Source organism: Ostrinia furnacalis, unplaced genomic scaffold (assembly GCF_004193835.3).
Source record: "Ostrinia furnacalis isolate ACB-3 unplaced genomic scaffold, ASM419383v2 OfSCF0015, whole genome shotgun sequence".
In the NCBI taxonomy this organism is placed as follows: domain Eukaryota; kingdom Metazoa; phylum Arthropoda; class Insecta; order Lepidoptera; family Crambidae; genus Ostrinia; species Ostrinia furnacalis.
In genome coordinates this window covers 340,153-356,022 of record NW_021130254.1, presented here as the reverse complement: position 1 = coordinate 356,022, position 15,870 = coordinate 340,153, and the positions used below count along the sequence as shown (strand labels likewise).

General features: G+C 39.5%; 1 protein-coding gene across 2 annotated transcripts; it reads right to left on the bottom strand.

Annotated features, from left to right (window-relative positions):
- Positions 1 to 1,043: 1,043 nt before the first annotated feature.
- LOC114355967 (insulin receptor) lies at positions 1,044 to 15,659 on the bottom strand. 2 transcript variants are annotated; one of them, XM_028309364.1, is made up of 8 exons: positions 15,409 to 15,659; positions 12,582 to 12,841; positions 11,211 to 11,424; positions 10,505 to 10,645; positions 10,053 to 10,258; positions 8,435 to 8,578; positions 3,741 to 3,903; positions 1,044 to 2,988 (listed from the first exon to the last, which is right to left on the bottom strand). In XM_028309364.1, the coding sequence occupies exons 2-8, from the start codon at positions 12,611 to 12,613 to the stop codon at positions 1,126 to 1,128; spliced, it is 2,763 nt and encodes a 920-aa protein (XP_028165165.1). In that variant the 5' UTR covers positions 12,614 to 12,841; positions 15,409 to 15,659; the 3' UTR covers positions 1,044 to 1,125. The 2 variants fall into 2 exon arrangements, with proteins under 2 accessions (XP_028165165.1, XP_028165922.1); XM_028310121.1 differs by lacking the exon at positions 15,409 to 15,659 and adding an exon at positions 15,257 to 15,347.
- Positions 15,660 to 15,870: the final 211 nt, after the last annotated feature.

Genomic DNA, 15,870 nt, shown 5'->3' with positions numbered 1-15,870 from the left:
TAGTTAGGGTGTGCGTGAGCTTAAACAGACAACATCAGGGCAGGAAATTCAAGTGTTATCAAGCAAATATTATGTGTATGTCGTTGGTATACGGTGTACATTTGCTTTCAATTTCAAAAACTGCAAACTAAAATTTATTTCAGCTTTGGTTAAAAATACAGGCCATGCAGGCCACTACCAACCGGGCGATGTGGAAATCATTGGGGGAGGCCTTATAACAACAGTGGACGTCCAGTGGCTGAAATGATGTTTATGATGGAAAACTCAGTATTGCTTTAACCCTACCACTGCTTTGGGACAATATATGGCTCAAGCTGTGAAGAAACTGTGTCAAGGACAGGATTTAAAAGTAAATTAGAAAACAAAAAATAAAGATGTCAGACTAGAACAAACGCAATACGGTTTTTAATTTTTGCTCTCTGTCAAATTATTTAGAGAATCAAACTGACTGTCAGAACTTATTTACTTAACTTTTCGTTAAGTTCCAATCTACGCTGTCTCTACATCAGACTTCAAAGCTTACGCTCAGCCTTAATATCGGAATAGCCAAACATCACCAGGATTACTGAAACCAAATACTGTGGGCTTATTAGTCGCAGATAAGATCGGCCGGATCAAACGTAAGCTGAGATTTTGCATTTGTTTGATAATGTTACCGTGGCAACGATTGTCATAGTAAAATAAGCTTCACCCACAGCCCACACATCTTCGTTTCATATACAAATGGTACTATTGAATAAAGGTGTCCTGAGAACTAATCAAGGGCAAATGTTTGTACAGAGGATTTTGCTAAGTAATTCTCGGGATTGGGTGACTTTCATACGGGCTTCAAATGAAGACCTACTGCCACATTTTACTGTGGTAACTTGCCTTTGATATGACTTTATTTTGTTGACATCGTCTGAACTTGAAGTACACAAACTTTTAATAACGTTTTCGGGCTAAACGATGCGCTGGAAAAATCTGTAATTGCCCGCAATTAATTCCAACTTAGGTAGGTACTAATGGCAATTATGATCAGATATTTATAAGAAAAAATGTAATAATATACGAAAAATTTTTATTGAGTATTATTAGTATCACAATATCAATTTTGGCAAGTATATTATTGTTAAAAACTTAACCTTAGTCTAACCGCGTATCACGCAGTGGTATCGTATACACTGGCATAAAATCTGACATCATTGTACTAGGCGGTTCACTATCAGCTATTACCATATTTTCTAATAGAGGCATCTCATAAGAGTAATCGTTTTGTTTCTTCCATAAAATTCCAACAACTAAAGTGGAGATGTATATTAAAATACCAATAATAACACCAGTCCAACACCAACGAAGTTCCAAATTAGTTGTCATAATTACTCTTTTTCTATCGCTACAAACACTTCTAGAAGCTAATGTTGTAGAGCAAACACTTATTAAATACTTTTTGGCTTTGATATACTTAACAACGAAATGTCTTTTATCGCTAGAGAGGCACCAAGTTTGTGACTGAAGATGTCCAGGCTCGTCATATTTAACCGAAGGTAGCACCTTCACAGTGTAAGCTAAGACAGGTCCGTTGGTCACTTTAGGAGGATCCCACTCGACACGAATCTCCCCCGATTCTGAAGCAGTGACGTAATTAATAACAGGCTTATCTGCGTATTCAGACCGCAGAGTCCTTACCACACCTCTAGCATATCGACTGCACTTATCAGCAGAACAAGCTCTTAATCTAAACTTGTAGTCCCTGAAGGGAGCTAGACCCGCAATTTGAAAATCGTTTCTTGGCCCGCTTATATTCAATGTTAAAGTCCGAACAAAGTTTCCGAACGAAGAATTTTTAGGTGGTTCTACCTCAAGGTTGTTGCAACCGTCCTCGATGCTGCTGCAGACGTCAAAGTACTCCTCGACCATCGCTCCAGCTGTCACCGTTGATAGAACTCCACACATGGACTCACATCCCCTGTCATAATCTGGAGGTGGACGCATAACAACAGCGTGACGAAAATAATCAATCTCTTCTTCTATTCTCAAACTATCTCTTTTCTTTTTGCAATGATCTCTTGCACTTACGTCCTTTGGATAAATTTCGATAAGAGTGACGTCCAATTCGTATCGCTTGATATGTGACCTATAAACTTTGTGGTCAACCCAGCGCACCACAACAACGTCAGAAGACGAAGCAACCAATTCTAAAATGAAAGGTGGCTCTGGTTTTCCAACAGGTGTAGTGAAATTAAAAATATCACTGCGAGCCAGTATCTTAGTTTTCGGGTCATATTTTTCTATACATAATGCATAAGTAGACGCTGGTCGTAAATTACGCAGTACAACGTTCGTGTTACTATCCAAATCATGGGGGATATTGTATGCGTGCCATTCTGAATCGCTACATGTTTCAGGTACGAATACCTTTCGAGAACCTTGTGGTAGGTGTATGTAGAGAATGGAATAATGAGCTTGAGGATTTGCGACGTGCGTGAAGTCGACAGAGATTGACGTTTCATTAATAACGTTCAATTGTAATCCAATTGATGCATTTGCGCAACCCCCACTGTATCCGTTTGTACCACTGGGAATGTCTAAAGGGCCTGGCTTATCAGGAAACCGACTTTTTATTTTGTCAATCTCATTCACGCACAGCATTGGGTTGTTATAAATATACAAAGACCCCTTTTCAACTTGCAGTGTATTAGTGACGTTTTCAGTAAACAAAGTCTGGAGGTTAGTCATGTCGTATATTATGAGGCTATGTGTTCCATTTTTTAGGTTACGACCTCCAATTCTTTTTAACGAAGACAGAAAATCTAAAGAGGTGATTTTTAATGAACCGTAAACGATGATAAAGTCTGAAACTTCTTGTATCCGACTCAAGTACGTTCTCAATTCTTCCATTGCCTCTGGATGGGATCTTATTCGGATGACTAAAGATCCATTCACATAAACGCATCTTCCAGACTCTTGGATGCTCTCTATAGTTTGTATGTTGAGACTGCCGCAAGTCTGAAAAGGAAAATTAAGAAAAATGTAAAAAGGAATCACGCAGATTTAAAACTTTTCACAAAGCTGTATACAGCTAGTTTCTTATTTCCAAGGATATAAGGAAAAATGCTACAGTTTTTGGTTCTGTGGCCCGTACTCTTAAACCTCTCTTAGTAATAAGAATACTCGAGCGCAGTCGCAACTAGGCTAAGCAGCTGTGGAGTGAAATCTCAGCTTACGCCATTGTTGCAGTTTTTAATTTCTGTTCTGACGAAACAATATCTGCAGGATTACTAAATGCTCATGCATAAAACGTGAATATTAAAGACGATTGTTGGGAACTATGAAAGAAGGATGAATGTCTAGAGTCGCTAAGAGATTGCAATGTTTTCATGAATAATTTTTTTCATGAAATGCCTATTTATAAATTCAGAATGATTCTTTTAAACGAGACACGTTTGTGGTATACAAGTGAGTGATGACATCTGAGTATAGAAGTTAGTATCTTTTTCTTCTGTAAATTATTTAGTTTTTCGTTCGTTCGTTTCAGCTAAATGACGTCCACGGCTGGACAAAGGCCTCCCCAAAGGTTTTACACGATGAACGGTCCTGCGCTGCCTGCATCCAGGCTTTTCACGCGACCTTTACCAGATCTTCGTCCACCTAGTAGGAGGCCTGCCCTCGCTACGTCTTCCAGCCCGTGGTCGCCACTCGAGAATTTAGTTTTTATTACTTTCTAAATTACTATTGATACGATGATTCAGCCAAAATACCTCTTCGCACTTCTCGCAAGGAACACAAACTGTATCTTTGTCCTTTATATCCATCTTGTACCCGACTGTGCAGTTGAACACGCAAGTGTTGTTCCACGACCAGCCCCTCAGATCTTTGCACTCCTCCTCTGTGATGCAGTAATCGTTGTGAGGGAGTACTATTCTGTAAGAAAAAAACAAGATCATGAGTTTCACTTTGGATGGTAGGTAAGTACCACCTTGTCCACCTTGGTTAGTATCTTCGGCGAACGGCATCGAACGAGCTCGCGAACATTGGAAAGGCTTAAAATAATCTTAATTTAATTAAAAGCCTGTAATAATTTCTGTCTTAATTGATTAACGAAAGAAACCTACAATGGCTACCTCTTATTCGAAACGCCTTAATCTACAGATAACTGAACAATTTGTAATATTTAGAAGATACACAGGTGATAATCGCAGTTTAATAAAATAGCCAAAATAAACTTTATGTCCTTCATTTTAATGCACAGGGGTATGCACTATGCATTAGGCTATTAGAAAACGAATAAGAGCTATAGAAACAAAACACTGTATGTGACTTTACAGTGTCATAGATTTACTCGATAGGGAACCTGGATTCGGCCAGCGGCATCTAAGAGGAACCAAGAGTTACTCACGAATATGTAGAGCACAGATTTATCTTGCTACAAGACAACCTGATGGATTGAAGCCAAGGAACCGAAAGAAGTCGTAGTTTACATGCAAAAAGTCCCCATTGTAAAACACATCTAATTTTGAATTTAATTTTTGCTAGTAAGTGGTAGCAGAATTTTATTAGAATTCTAGGTGAGCTTCATTCAGATGGACACTTTTTTTATGCTATACAAGGCAGAAGGCCATGGAAAGGATAATAGACCAGCACATTAGAGCCAAATACTTAGTGAAAAGACCACTAAGCATCAACCAACATGCATACCAAAAGGGAAAATCTACTGAAACAGCCCTGCTCGATCTGGTCGATAAGGTGCAAAAATCCCTAGAGGATAAGCAAACGGCCCTATGTGCTTTTCTCGATGTTGAAGGTGCATTTGACAACACCCCTATAGAAACCATTCTAAAAGGAATGGAGGCAAAAGGGATTGATATAAGCACCATCAGATGGGTAAAAAACATGCTCTCCAACCGAGTAGTAAACATAACCCTCAATGCTGCAAAGCTTGAATTTCTTGCCACAAGAGGATGTCCACAAGGAGGCGTACTATCCCCACTTTTATGGACACTAGCAGTAGATCAACTTCTTGCTAAAATGGCAGAAAAAGACTATGATACTCAAGGCTATGCTGATGACCTAGTGGTTATCATCAGAGGTCCCTGCCTGAGCACAATTTCAAGTCTAATGCAAGGCGCTCTCAACACCATAAGTAGGTGGTGTAGAGAAAACGAATTATCTATTAATGCGGATAAAACAGTGATAATACCATTCACGAGGAAGAGAAAACTGGAAAAACTGGTAAATCTGAAATTAAACGGAAAAACTCTTCCTTTCTCAAGCGAAACCAAGTATCTAGGGGTAACTTTTGACCAAAAGCTTACTTGGAATTCGCACCTAAACAACATCATTCAAAAAGCCAAAATGGCTCTGTGGAGTTGTTGTCGAATGGCAGGGTCAAGATGGGGACTAAAACCCGCAATCGCCCTATGGCTGTACACAGCGGTCGTGAGACCGATAATAACCTATGCCTCTGCCGTCTGGTGCAGCAAGGTCAACCAAGTGACAACAATACAGAAACTGAGCAGCCTACAACGGCTAGCCTGCATCACAGCAACCGGAGCACTATCAACGACACCAGGGGCTGCATTAAATGCTCTGCTGGATCTTATACCACTGCATATGCATGTGCAAAAAGAAGCCAAGCAGAGCACATATAGAATCTGCACCCGCACGAAAGTCAGATGGGCTTCTCAAAATCTGATAAGACTCAAGGAATCAGTACTTGAAAACAAACTTCTGTGCATGCCCAGTGACGACATGCATACGGAATGTAACTTCACCAAACTATATTCCGTAAACATACCTCCTAGAGACAAATGGCTAGAAGGCCAAATGTCATTTAAGGAAGGTAGTCACGTCTGGTACACGGACGGATCCAAAAAGGAAAATAATGTAGGTTGCGGGATCTACGGAGAGAGGCCTAAGCTCAAAGTTAGCCTAAACATGGGGACTGAAGCCTCAATCTTCCAAGCCGAGGTCTTTGCCATAAACAAATGTGCAGAGATAAACTTGGAAAGGAAGCTCCAGGATCAACACATCTACATCAACTCAGACAGCCAAGCAGCACTGCTGGCCTTAACATCCTTCGAATACACGTCAAAATTGGTGCAAACATGCACCGAGACACTGAATGCACTGGGAAATACCAACAAAGTAACGCTTACATGGGTACCAGGACATTCGAATATAGAAGGAAACGAAGTAGCAGATGAACTCGCCAGAGATGGAGCCGATAACCCTCAAATCGGCGTAGAACCGTTCTGTGGCATTACCAAACAACGAGCCACCACGCTACTAACCGCCCTCTGCAAACAAGAGGCTATTGAGTGGTGGAAGTCTACATCGGGACAAAAACACTCAAAAGCACTCATTCAGGGATATAGCAATAAAGTAACTAAGGAACTGCTAAAGTTCAAAAGATACAAAGCCTGTGCAGTGACTAGAATACTGACCGGCCACTGCAAACTAAACAAACATAAATCGAACATGAACATGACCGAGGAAACTCTGTGCAGATTCTGCCATACAGAAGAAGAAACGGCCATGCATGTTCTTTGCTCATGCTTCCCGCTTATGAGCAAAAGAAGTATCCATCTCGGGCGACACATCATGCACCCGGATGAGATAGCAGATATCACGCTCCAAAGAATCTGGAAATTTATAGACTCAACGGGACTAAGCAGTGAACTTTAAAGACAAGGGCTGCCACAATAGATCAAACCTGGTCGAGCTGGCGCAAATAAAGGCCCAAAAACCAATAATAATAATAATATACAAGGCAAGTATTTGACCGCAATCGTACCACTTTAATATAAAATTATATAACATAAAATAACATCATTAAATGTAACAGTAACTTGGGTATGTTTTGATAGGCTTTATTTTCACAATTTGGGTCAAAGATACTTTTAATACAATTTCCTCGAACGCCACATTTTATTTTCCTGGAATAGAGGACGCTCTCGCTAGCAGTTAGTCTCTTAATTCAAGATTTTTTAAGAGGAATGGAACTTCCGCCATCTTGTTTACGAATAATTATGAGCAACTGAACAGATTCCATGAATTTTCACCCTTTTTCCTAAGACTTATGAAAAATAATACATTAATTAAACATTTTAAAATAAATAAATAACGTTTAACAAAACTAAATTCAATTGTAATAAATAGGATGTTCGTTTCAGCTAAAGGACGTCCAGTGCTGAACAAAAACCTGAACTACCACAATGACCGGTCTTACGGTGCCTGCATACAGGTGCTTCAAATAATCTTACTAACTCTTGTGTTAAACTTAAGGAATATCAAAATTCACAAATTTTGGCCGTCTTATAATTTGTGTGAAACTCAGAGGATTAAGATGATCATTTTCAAAATGTGACAAGATTCCATATTACAGGAAAACAAATTTTGTAAGTGAGCACGAGTAAAAATTCTAAAAGGAATAATTTCCCCAAATGTTTGGAAACAAACGAAGTAATAACATTAAATAAAGTGCTTCAAACAAACGAAGTTTAACAGAGATATCGATATCAATTTGGCCTCCGGCGTTCGACACTGCGGATCCACGATTCTGCGGGTATACATCTAAATCATGTAGTGAACGATTCGCCGATTTGAATTCATACTCACGCCCGGACGTGCACTTAGGAACACATTGGCCCGGTGCGTGTAGTTTGCCAAATGGAGCACACAAATGAACTTTTAGCGTGTTACTGATTCATATGCGAGGGATAAATCAGTTTAACACGTTTCCGTGGTTAGTCAACGAACCCTCGAAAGTCGGGTAGATATCGTAGAGCACCGTTGTAAAGAGCTAAAATGTGAAGTATAGATGACGTAGTTCTCAGTTTCGTTGTATTTTTTCATACTGCATTATAAAATTGCAACGGCCAGTCCGCCTTTGACACCCATCTCAACTCAACAACCCATAAGAGAGCATTGCTCTTAAATCGTTATTTCAAGACACTCAGATCATATAGGAGTCCCAGAAAACACATAGGAAAGTATCCACTCAATGGCATGATAAACGTACAAGCAAATCGCTTCGACCGTATCTATAGGAAGTTTATGGGGTGGTAGTAGTGACCCAGTCGTGATTAAGACGTGCTCAATCAGATTTCCCGATAGGGGTATATCTTCAGCAGACCCTGTTATTTTACCTATGTCTGACATCAGTTGAAACAGTTAATATACCTACTACAGCGGGCTGAGTGTGAGTTTACATTCGTTTGAGTCCTCACTAGTGAGCGCGTTAAAAAAATTATGAAAATTTTAGTTCTTGAACGATTCCGCTAGGGGCGCTGTACAATCCGTCACTTTTTTTACGCGGTCAACATCGAATGCGTTTGACGTAAACTCACACTAGGCCAGGCCTGTTAATATCTCAAACATTTGAATGACCCTTGAAAGAAACGAAAAGAAACCATAAAAACATAAAATATTGAAAATAGTAGGTTATGCTCACGTTCCAGCAGGGCACTTGGGCACACATCTGTTCTTGTATGTGTAGTGTCGACAAATGGTGCACTCATTGGGGTTTGAAAGTCGGCATCCGAGGCACTGCTTATTGCAATTTGAATTTATATCTTCTGGCAGCCGCTGGCATTTTCTATAGACAAACAAGCGTGCAGTTTACTTGAATATCATATTAAACGATTCGACGAGATTGAAAGATGTAGACAAACCGCATGCATGACGTAGTAGCTTATTAGTAATCGCACCGCAAGTGTTTGTTTAAAGAAAGACCAGACATAATATTGATAGTAACTATTTCTTTGTGTAAGCAGTCACTGAATGGATATTGGCTACTGTACTATAAAAAAAAACTTATATCCTGTAGAGAAATTTCAGTTTAAGGGACTATGTCATGTCCTAAGCCATATTTTTTGTGTAAACAAAATTATATTCATAAATCTAACTCGAAAAATTTAGATAAACGATCTATGATAAGTTAACCCAGAAGAATTACTAACCCGTGCCTTAAAGCTCCTTAGATTGAATTACAGAACCATTGACTTAAGTAACCCTCAGTTCCACTTACAAAATATTCCAGCAATAGTTAGTGGACGCGTTCCTGGTGCAAGAACAAGCGGTGTTGCACTGTGGACTGTCCCAGACTGGACTCAACACATGACGAGTTCGAGGCGCTATCAGGTTCCAATTTATAGTGTTGATGAAGCAGGCCTGAGGCACCGTTCAGATGATGACACCTCACCCTTTGTAGTTAATTAAAGCACCACTGACATAGGCTACGAATTCTGACTACAGCTCTACTTACAAAATATTCCAGCAATAGTTAGTGCAAGAACAAGCGGTGTTGCACTGTGGACTGTCCCAGGCTGGAATCAGCACGTGGCGGGTTCGAGGCGCTATCAGGTTCCAGTAGATGGTGTTGATGAAGCAGGCCTGAGGTACCGGACAGATGATGACACCTCACCCTTTGTAATTAATTATAGCACCACTGACATATGCTACGAATTCTGACTGCATCTACACTTACAAGATATTCCAGCAATAGTTAGTGGACGCGTTTCTAGTGCAGGAACAAGCAGTGTTGCACTGTGGACTGTCCCAGACTGGACTCAACACATGACGAGTTCGAGGCGCTATCAGGTTCCAGTTTATAGTGTTGATGAAGCAGGCCTGAGGCACCGTTTAGATGATGACACCCCACCCTTTGTAGTTAATTAAAGCACCACTGACATAGGCAACGAATTCTGACTACAGCTCTACTTACAAAATATTCCAGCAATAGTTAGTGGACGCGTTTCTAGTGCAGGAACAAGCAGTGTTGCACTGTGGACTGTCCCAGACTGGACTCGAATTCTGACTGCATCTACACTCACAAGATATTCCAGCAATAGTTAGTGGACGCGTTTCTAGTGCAGGAACAAGCAGTGTTGCACTGTGGACTGTCCCAGACTGGACTCAGCACGTGACGAGTTCGAGGCGCTATCAGGTTCCAGTTTATAGTGTTGATGAAGCAGGCCTGAGGCACCGTTTAGATGATGACACCCCACCCTTTGTAGTTAATTAAAGCACCACTGACATAGGCAACGAATTCTGACTACAGCTCTACTTACAAAATATTCCAGCAATAGTTAGTGGACGCGTTTCTAGTGCAGGAACAAGCGGTGTTGCACTGTGGACTGTCCCAGACTGGACTCAGCACGTGACGAGTTCGAGGCGCGATCAGGTTCCAATTGATGGTGTTGATGAAGCAGGCCTGAGGAACCGTCCAGATGATGACACCCCCGCGGTCTACCTTCAGCAGGTTGTATAGGCCAACCTGTAATTTGTTACCCGACGTTACCGTTATAACTTTTCAAATCATTCATTTTAATTGGGCAAATTAAAAACTAAAAGTAACCACTTATATTGGGATTGCGTAAAAGAGTCTCCGAGTCTACATAACTTACCTTCTATGCTATCTCAAGAGCTTTAAGTAAATGAAGTCTTGAAATCTACTATGTAGTCCATTACGTAACTGTAAGTTTACTCGTTTAGATATTATGATAAGATGATGATGGATTACCTCTTTAAGATCTGGTATGTCAAAGATAATTAAAGCATAGTTGTAAAACAACTGCTCGCCCCTGATCCTGGTCAGATTGGGGAACAGCTGGCCAATAGACTCCAGCCCATTCACTCTGTAAAACGCCACGTAACCTGTCACCTGTTGGGCATAAAATCTCAAGTCAGTTTCATGTAAATCTTTTTGATAAAATCGCTATCTGAGTATTAGCAAGGGTCTTGCTTCTGAGGTTTGCAAATCGTGTAAATACCTACCTAGTTTTACGTTTTCTAAAACTGTCGTACTTTGCATAATTATTTTTGTACTCATCGTGTAATTTTGATGCTTACCGATGATCAAAGTACCTAATAGGCTGAAGGAAGTTGATAAGAAATTGGGACTTATAAACCTTCGAAAAACAAGTCGTCCCGGGCAAGTCAGATCAGAACAGCTCTACTAGAAGTTACACCTTCGCAACGGTATATTTCGGATATTTGCTACACAATGGAAAATGCATTGCGAGCGATGTTGTAAAATTATGTCATTGTGTGTTATCACAAAGACTTAAGGGCCCTCGCACACGGCGACTTTTTGTAGTGCTGCAGTCACGCTTCTGTAGCGCGTTAGTAGCGCGTTGGTATCAATTCTGTAGTGCGTTGCAAATACGACTAACGCGTGTTAGTAGCGATGCTGTTTAAAAGTCGCCGTTGGCCTAAGATTCACTTACTTCCCTCAACTTGGGGAAGCTGATGTTCACGAAGTCGTCCTTATGCGCCTGCTCCATGATCACAATCTTGAGGTTGCCCAGGATGACCATGCAGTCCTTTAGCATCCTCTCAAGCCTGTCAGGCCTGGTGCAGTGCACGTCGCCGCATATCTTGCCGGTCGCGTTCGTGGGTTCGGAGTCTAATCTTTGTGCTGAGCAACCCAGGAATATCGCACTGAAAAACGAATATGTAGGGTAGATAAGGCTACTTTGGCTAAAGAATTACATCAAAATCAAAATCAAAAGTATTTATTCAGTATAGACCACAAGTGGCACTTATGAACGTCAAAATATTATTATAGAAAATAATAAAAAAATAAAAGGTAGCCCTTATACACACTTTACATGTCTCCTTTTCTTTTGGGCCCTACCAGCGCTTCGAGACAAACATAATGGCAAGTGCTGAAAAGAAACGCCGGAACAAACTAAAACGGACGATCAGGGACTTTATCTGCAAGTACAACTTTCAATTCAAATTATCGATTCATGAATGTGCAAAATATAAACCCGTGGATGGACCAAAAAACATTTATATACCCTTCAAAGCAAAATTCAGTTCAGTTGAATTATTTTCTCACTCAAATATTTTAATACTAGTACTCGTGCTACTACCCATAATTATGTATTATACCATTGTAGTCTGATGAATAAAGAATTTTGAAATATCAAGATCGATTCAGTCGGTCCAGCGTATAAAATAGAGTGCCACTTTATGGTACCACTATAATAAAACTCCGGACGTTAAAAGCACATGTGCACAGAACGAAAACAAGAGAACTCACAAAATATAGTAAGATTTGTTAAAATAAAAAAATAACTCTTCTGAACGTACGAGCTTAAAAGGTACGGGCGCCCACGACTATTACTGGTAGCACGCAAGGCGCCGGATTCGCACTAGTCGTTGGTTCAAATCTCGTGTATAACAAGACTTAACAGCTATATGAGTCATTCCTTTAAGTTTGTCGCCATAGCAAATTAAGCTAATCATTGTGGAATCTTATAAAGTTATATAGATCATTTCATCCACGAAGACGCGTCCCACCATTCTTCCGCTAATGTTTGAGTGTTATCGATACACGCTAAATTATCCATGAATGCACACGCACTACAATAATGACGCTTGGATTGCTCGGATCAAACTCCCCGCACCGCACACTTCCCTCGACCAAAAATTGGTGGGGCGCGTCTTCGTGAATGAAAAGATTTTTACGAGTAGAATATAATAAGTGCGATATTTAAACCAAAATGTTTATAAGCTGATGCGTTATCAACAGTACAAGTTCTGCAACGGATTTTGATAAAATGTGTGAATTAGAAAAGTATAATATTTACCATAACAAAATTACTGTCTTCGTCGCCTCCATTTCACCTTCAGCTTGCTCTTGCCGAATCGCTTATACTTCCGCGTCTGAGCTCCCAATCGCCGTCTCAGTATCACTCTATAAACTAACGCCATGCACTTTCGCACTCCAATGGGAAAACACATTGTATTCTGGCTCCCATAGTTTTTCTTTAACACTTCATTGTCTACGGCTGTTCCGGGTTTTGTGGAGTTTTTGTTGGCTTCTATGATTGGAGGTGCAATGACTTTCCTAAAAATATTTTGATATTAATATTAATGACAAAAATAACGTCTCTGGACATCCGAATGAAATTAGCTTCCCCCTTCGGTTTGATCATCATTTCCATCAGGTGAGATGCAAGCCAAGAGCATCTTCTTTGGGTATTGTGTGTGAAAAATCATTTCATACAACATTTTATGTATGGAATCCAAATGTTGTGACTGGTTCACAACATTTGGTGCCCTGTTTTGTTTTGGCATAAAGTTAGAATTCATTTAAAACTAACAAATGAAACATCTATCTTTTCTATGAAAGTGGAACAGAATACTGTTCATTTGACTACTCATGCATGATAATCATAGCATGTAGTTCAGCAGGTAGTGCTAACATGAGTGATAAAAATATAAGAGGAAAATATTAAAATCAGGCTTCAATTTCAGTAGCATAAGGCTGCGGATAGACGACCGGAATAAACGGAGGTTGACTTTAAATGTGGCATGTTCAAAAGTAGTTAACCCGCTAAGGGCACATAGTGACATAAACACACAATAGAGAAGAATGTGTCTGGAGGAGAATACGGATTGGCTCTAAGTACGCCCTATGTATAAGTTTTAATTAAATAAATGAGTACCTACCTACAACTAGGAGTGTAATTAATGTCAATGTAGAGTCAGTCGAGATTATCATAATCTTACGTATAATTGCGTTTGGAAATTACGTACGCTCTATTAATTGTAATTATGATAACACTATTACAAATTTAATTTCAAACCGTCTCTATTTTGTTTTGAACCCGCAAAAAAAAGTATGAAAGGTAAAGGTAGAAAGACACCCAACAGTTTTCCCTCTTGCGCCAAAAGACACTCTCAAACTAAGTCAATAATCAGCTCTCTTTATAAAGCAGTAACTATCTTCATAAAATCACTTGAATCCATTAGACCCCATCTCTACCAATGCGTAGAGGAAAGATGTTCTTGAATATCCAATAGGATCATTTTCACATCACTTCTCCGCTAAGATCCAATTCGTAAATCTGATTGGTTATTCAAACACGAATCAGACATGAGAAGATCCGCAGGAAAAACCAAAGTGACCGATAGGTATAGCCCACAGGATTGCTAAAATCAAGTGACTGTGTTCTGAGGGCACATAGCTTGTAGAGATGATGGTCATTGGGGCAGAAAAGTTCTCGAGTGGCGACCACGGACCGAAAGAAGTAACGTGGGCAGGCTTCCCATTAGGTGGATCGACAATCTGGTGAAGGTCGCGGGAAGTACCTGCATGCGGGCAACTCAGGACTAGTCGTTGTGGAAACCCTTAGGGGACCTTTACTAACCTTTTTCCGCTAAAACGATTCAAATTCAAACACATCTCCTCTCCGCTTTGGCTAAAACCGGACCTTACATCGTGTAGACTCGCCTTAAGGTATCGATGGATCCATCAACCTTGGGAAAAGAAGCTGACGTCTTAGTAATTAACTGCCAACGTTCATGATGCTTTAGGGTAGAATATAAGTACTTTACATGCTACTATATCATATCTATTTACAAGTTACATAATATGCTCTCAGAAGTTGACTTTTTGCATAGATAACATGATGCAATAAAGATTTATGACTATGAAAAAAGTAAGTGCATATTGATATCGTTAAAAGTATTACGTATCTCAGTAATAAAACGTAGAGTAATCACAGAATACATTTTAATATACCTACTATGTGTTGTTTTTATTCTTAACCCTTTTGCTGACAGCAAGAAAAGGCATTCAATTAACATTATTAACATTTATGTATTGTTATATTTTGAGTCAGCGTACCTGATAATATAAAAGGAATTCGAAAAATTTACTCTCTTTCAGTAAATTAACTCGATCGTTCAAAATATCCGTAGCAACAAACAAAACCGCTGAAATGAATTAATTGACTGTGAAGCTTGACCTACTTTAAGCTATTTTAAGCCAATACTATCGGTTCATTTTGAACCTATTATTTATTAAACAACTAGCTTCTGCCCGCGACTTCGTCCGCGTGGAGTATTTACTTAGTCTTAATCCGATGGTATGCTTATTTCCTGTAGCCTTCCTCGATAAATGGGCTATCTAACACTGAAATATTTTATCAAATTGGACCAGAAGTTAAAAAATCATAAAACTCATTTATTTTTGCAACTAGGCTTATAATAAGCACTTTTACACGTCCCAGTATTAACCCTACCACTGCTTCGTGGTGTCATTCTCAGGTCAAACAAACAAACTCTTCAGCATTAGTATAATAGATAAGCCTTAATAAATAGTTAAGTGCCAAACAAAAATTCTTATTTAAGTGCAGACCCTATACCTAATAAACTTTCACTAAAATCAAGTATTGTAAATTGTTGTTAAAAATAAGTTAACTATGAACCGTACAGTAATGAAACTTTAACCTAACTTAAAATCCAAAAATATTACCCTTCAATCTGCACTCAGTCAAAAATAATAAGCCCGATCCACAAAAAGCAATTATAATAAAAACGACTCTATGTGACTGAAAATAAAATATTTTGTAACTTAACGACGCAAACTTTTTAATTAGGTTTAAAATAAGCACATGGCGACCATACCTTGGCACTAATTAATTGATATCATTAAGGAAATACTAGTTAATAACACACAATGACTGTACTGCACAAAGACCGACAGCAGACTGTTGTTAATATAATGCATTTTTTAGTTTCTATTGCCATCGATATTGGGTCGCGACCTCTTAAAGGTTTTTAGATAAATGGTGTTTACATTAATCTATCTTAATGTATATTGTTGCTGTTCTTATCGAACTCCGAAGCGATCAAGGTTGATCTTTGTTTAGATAGACAAGTTACAACCCGGTCGAGTTTACTCGCAGCCGTGACGTCACATCGACGCTCTGGTACGGACGGGGAAGTGTGCAGGTGAGTGCGCATTCCAGCGAGGTGCGCAGTTTGCTCGATCGGATTGTAACTGTTCTATGCAGTTAGTACCTACTTTGACGTCTATCTATATTGCTAAACAAGAATTTAATAGACCTAATGATCGTCTCACCTAGA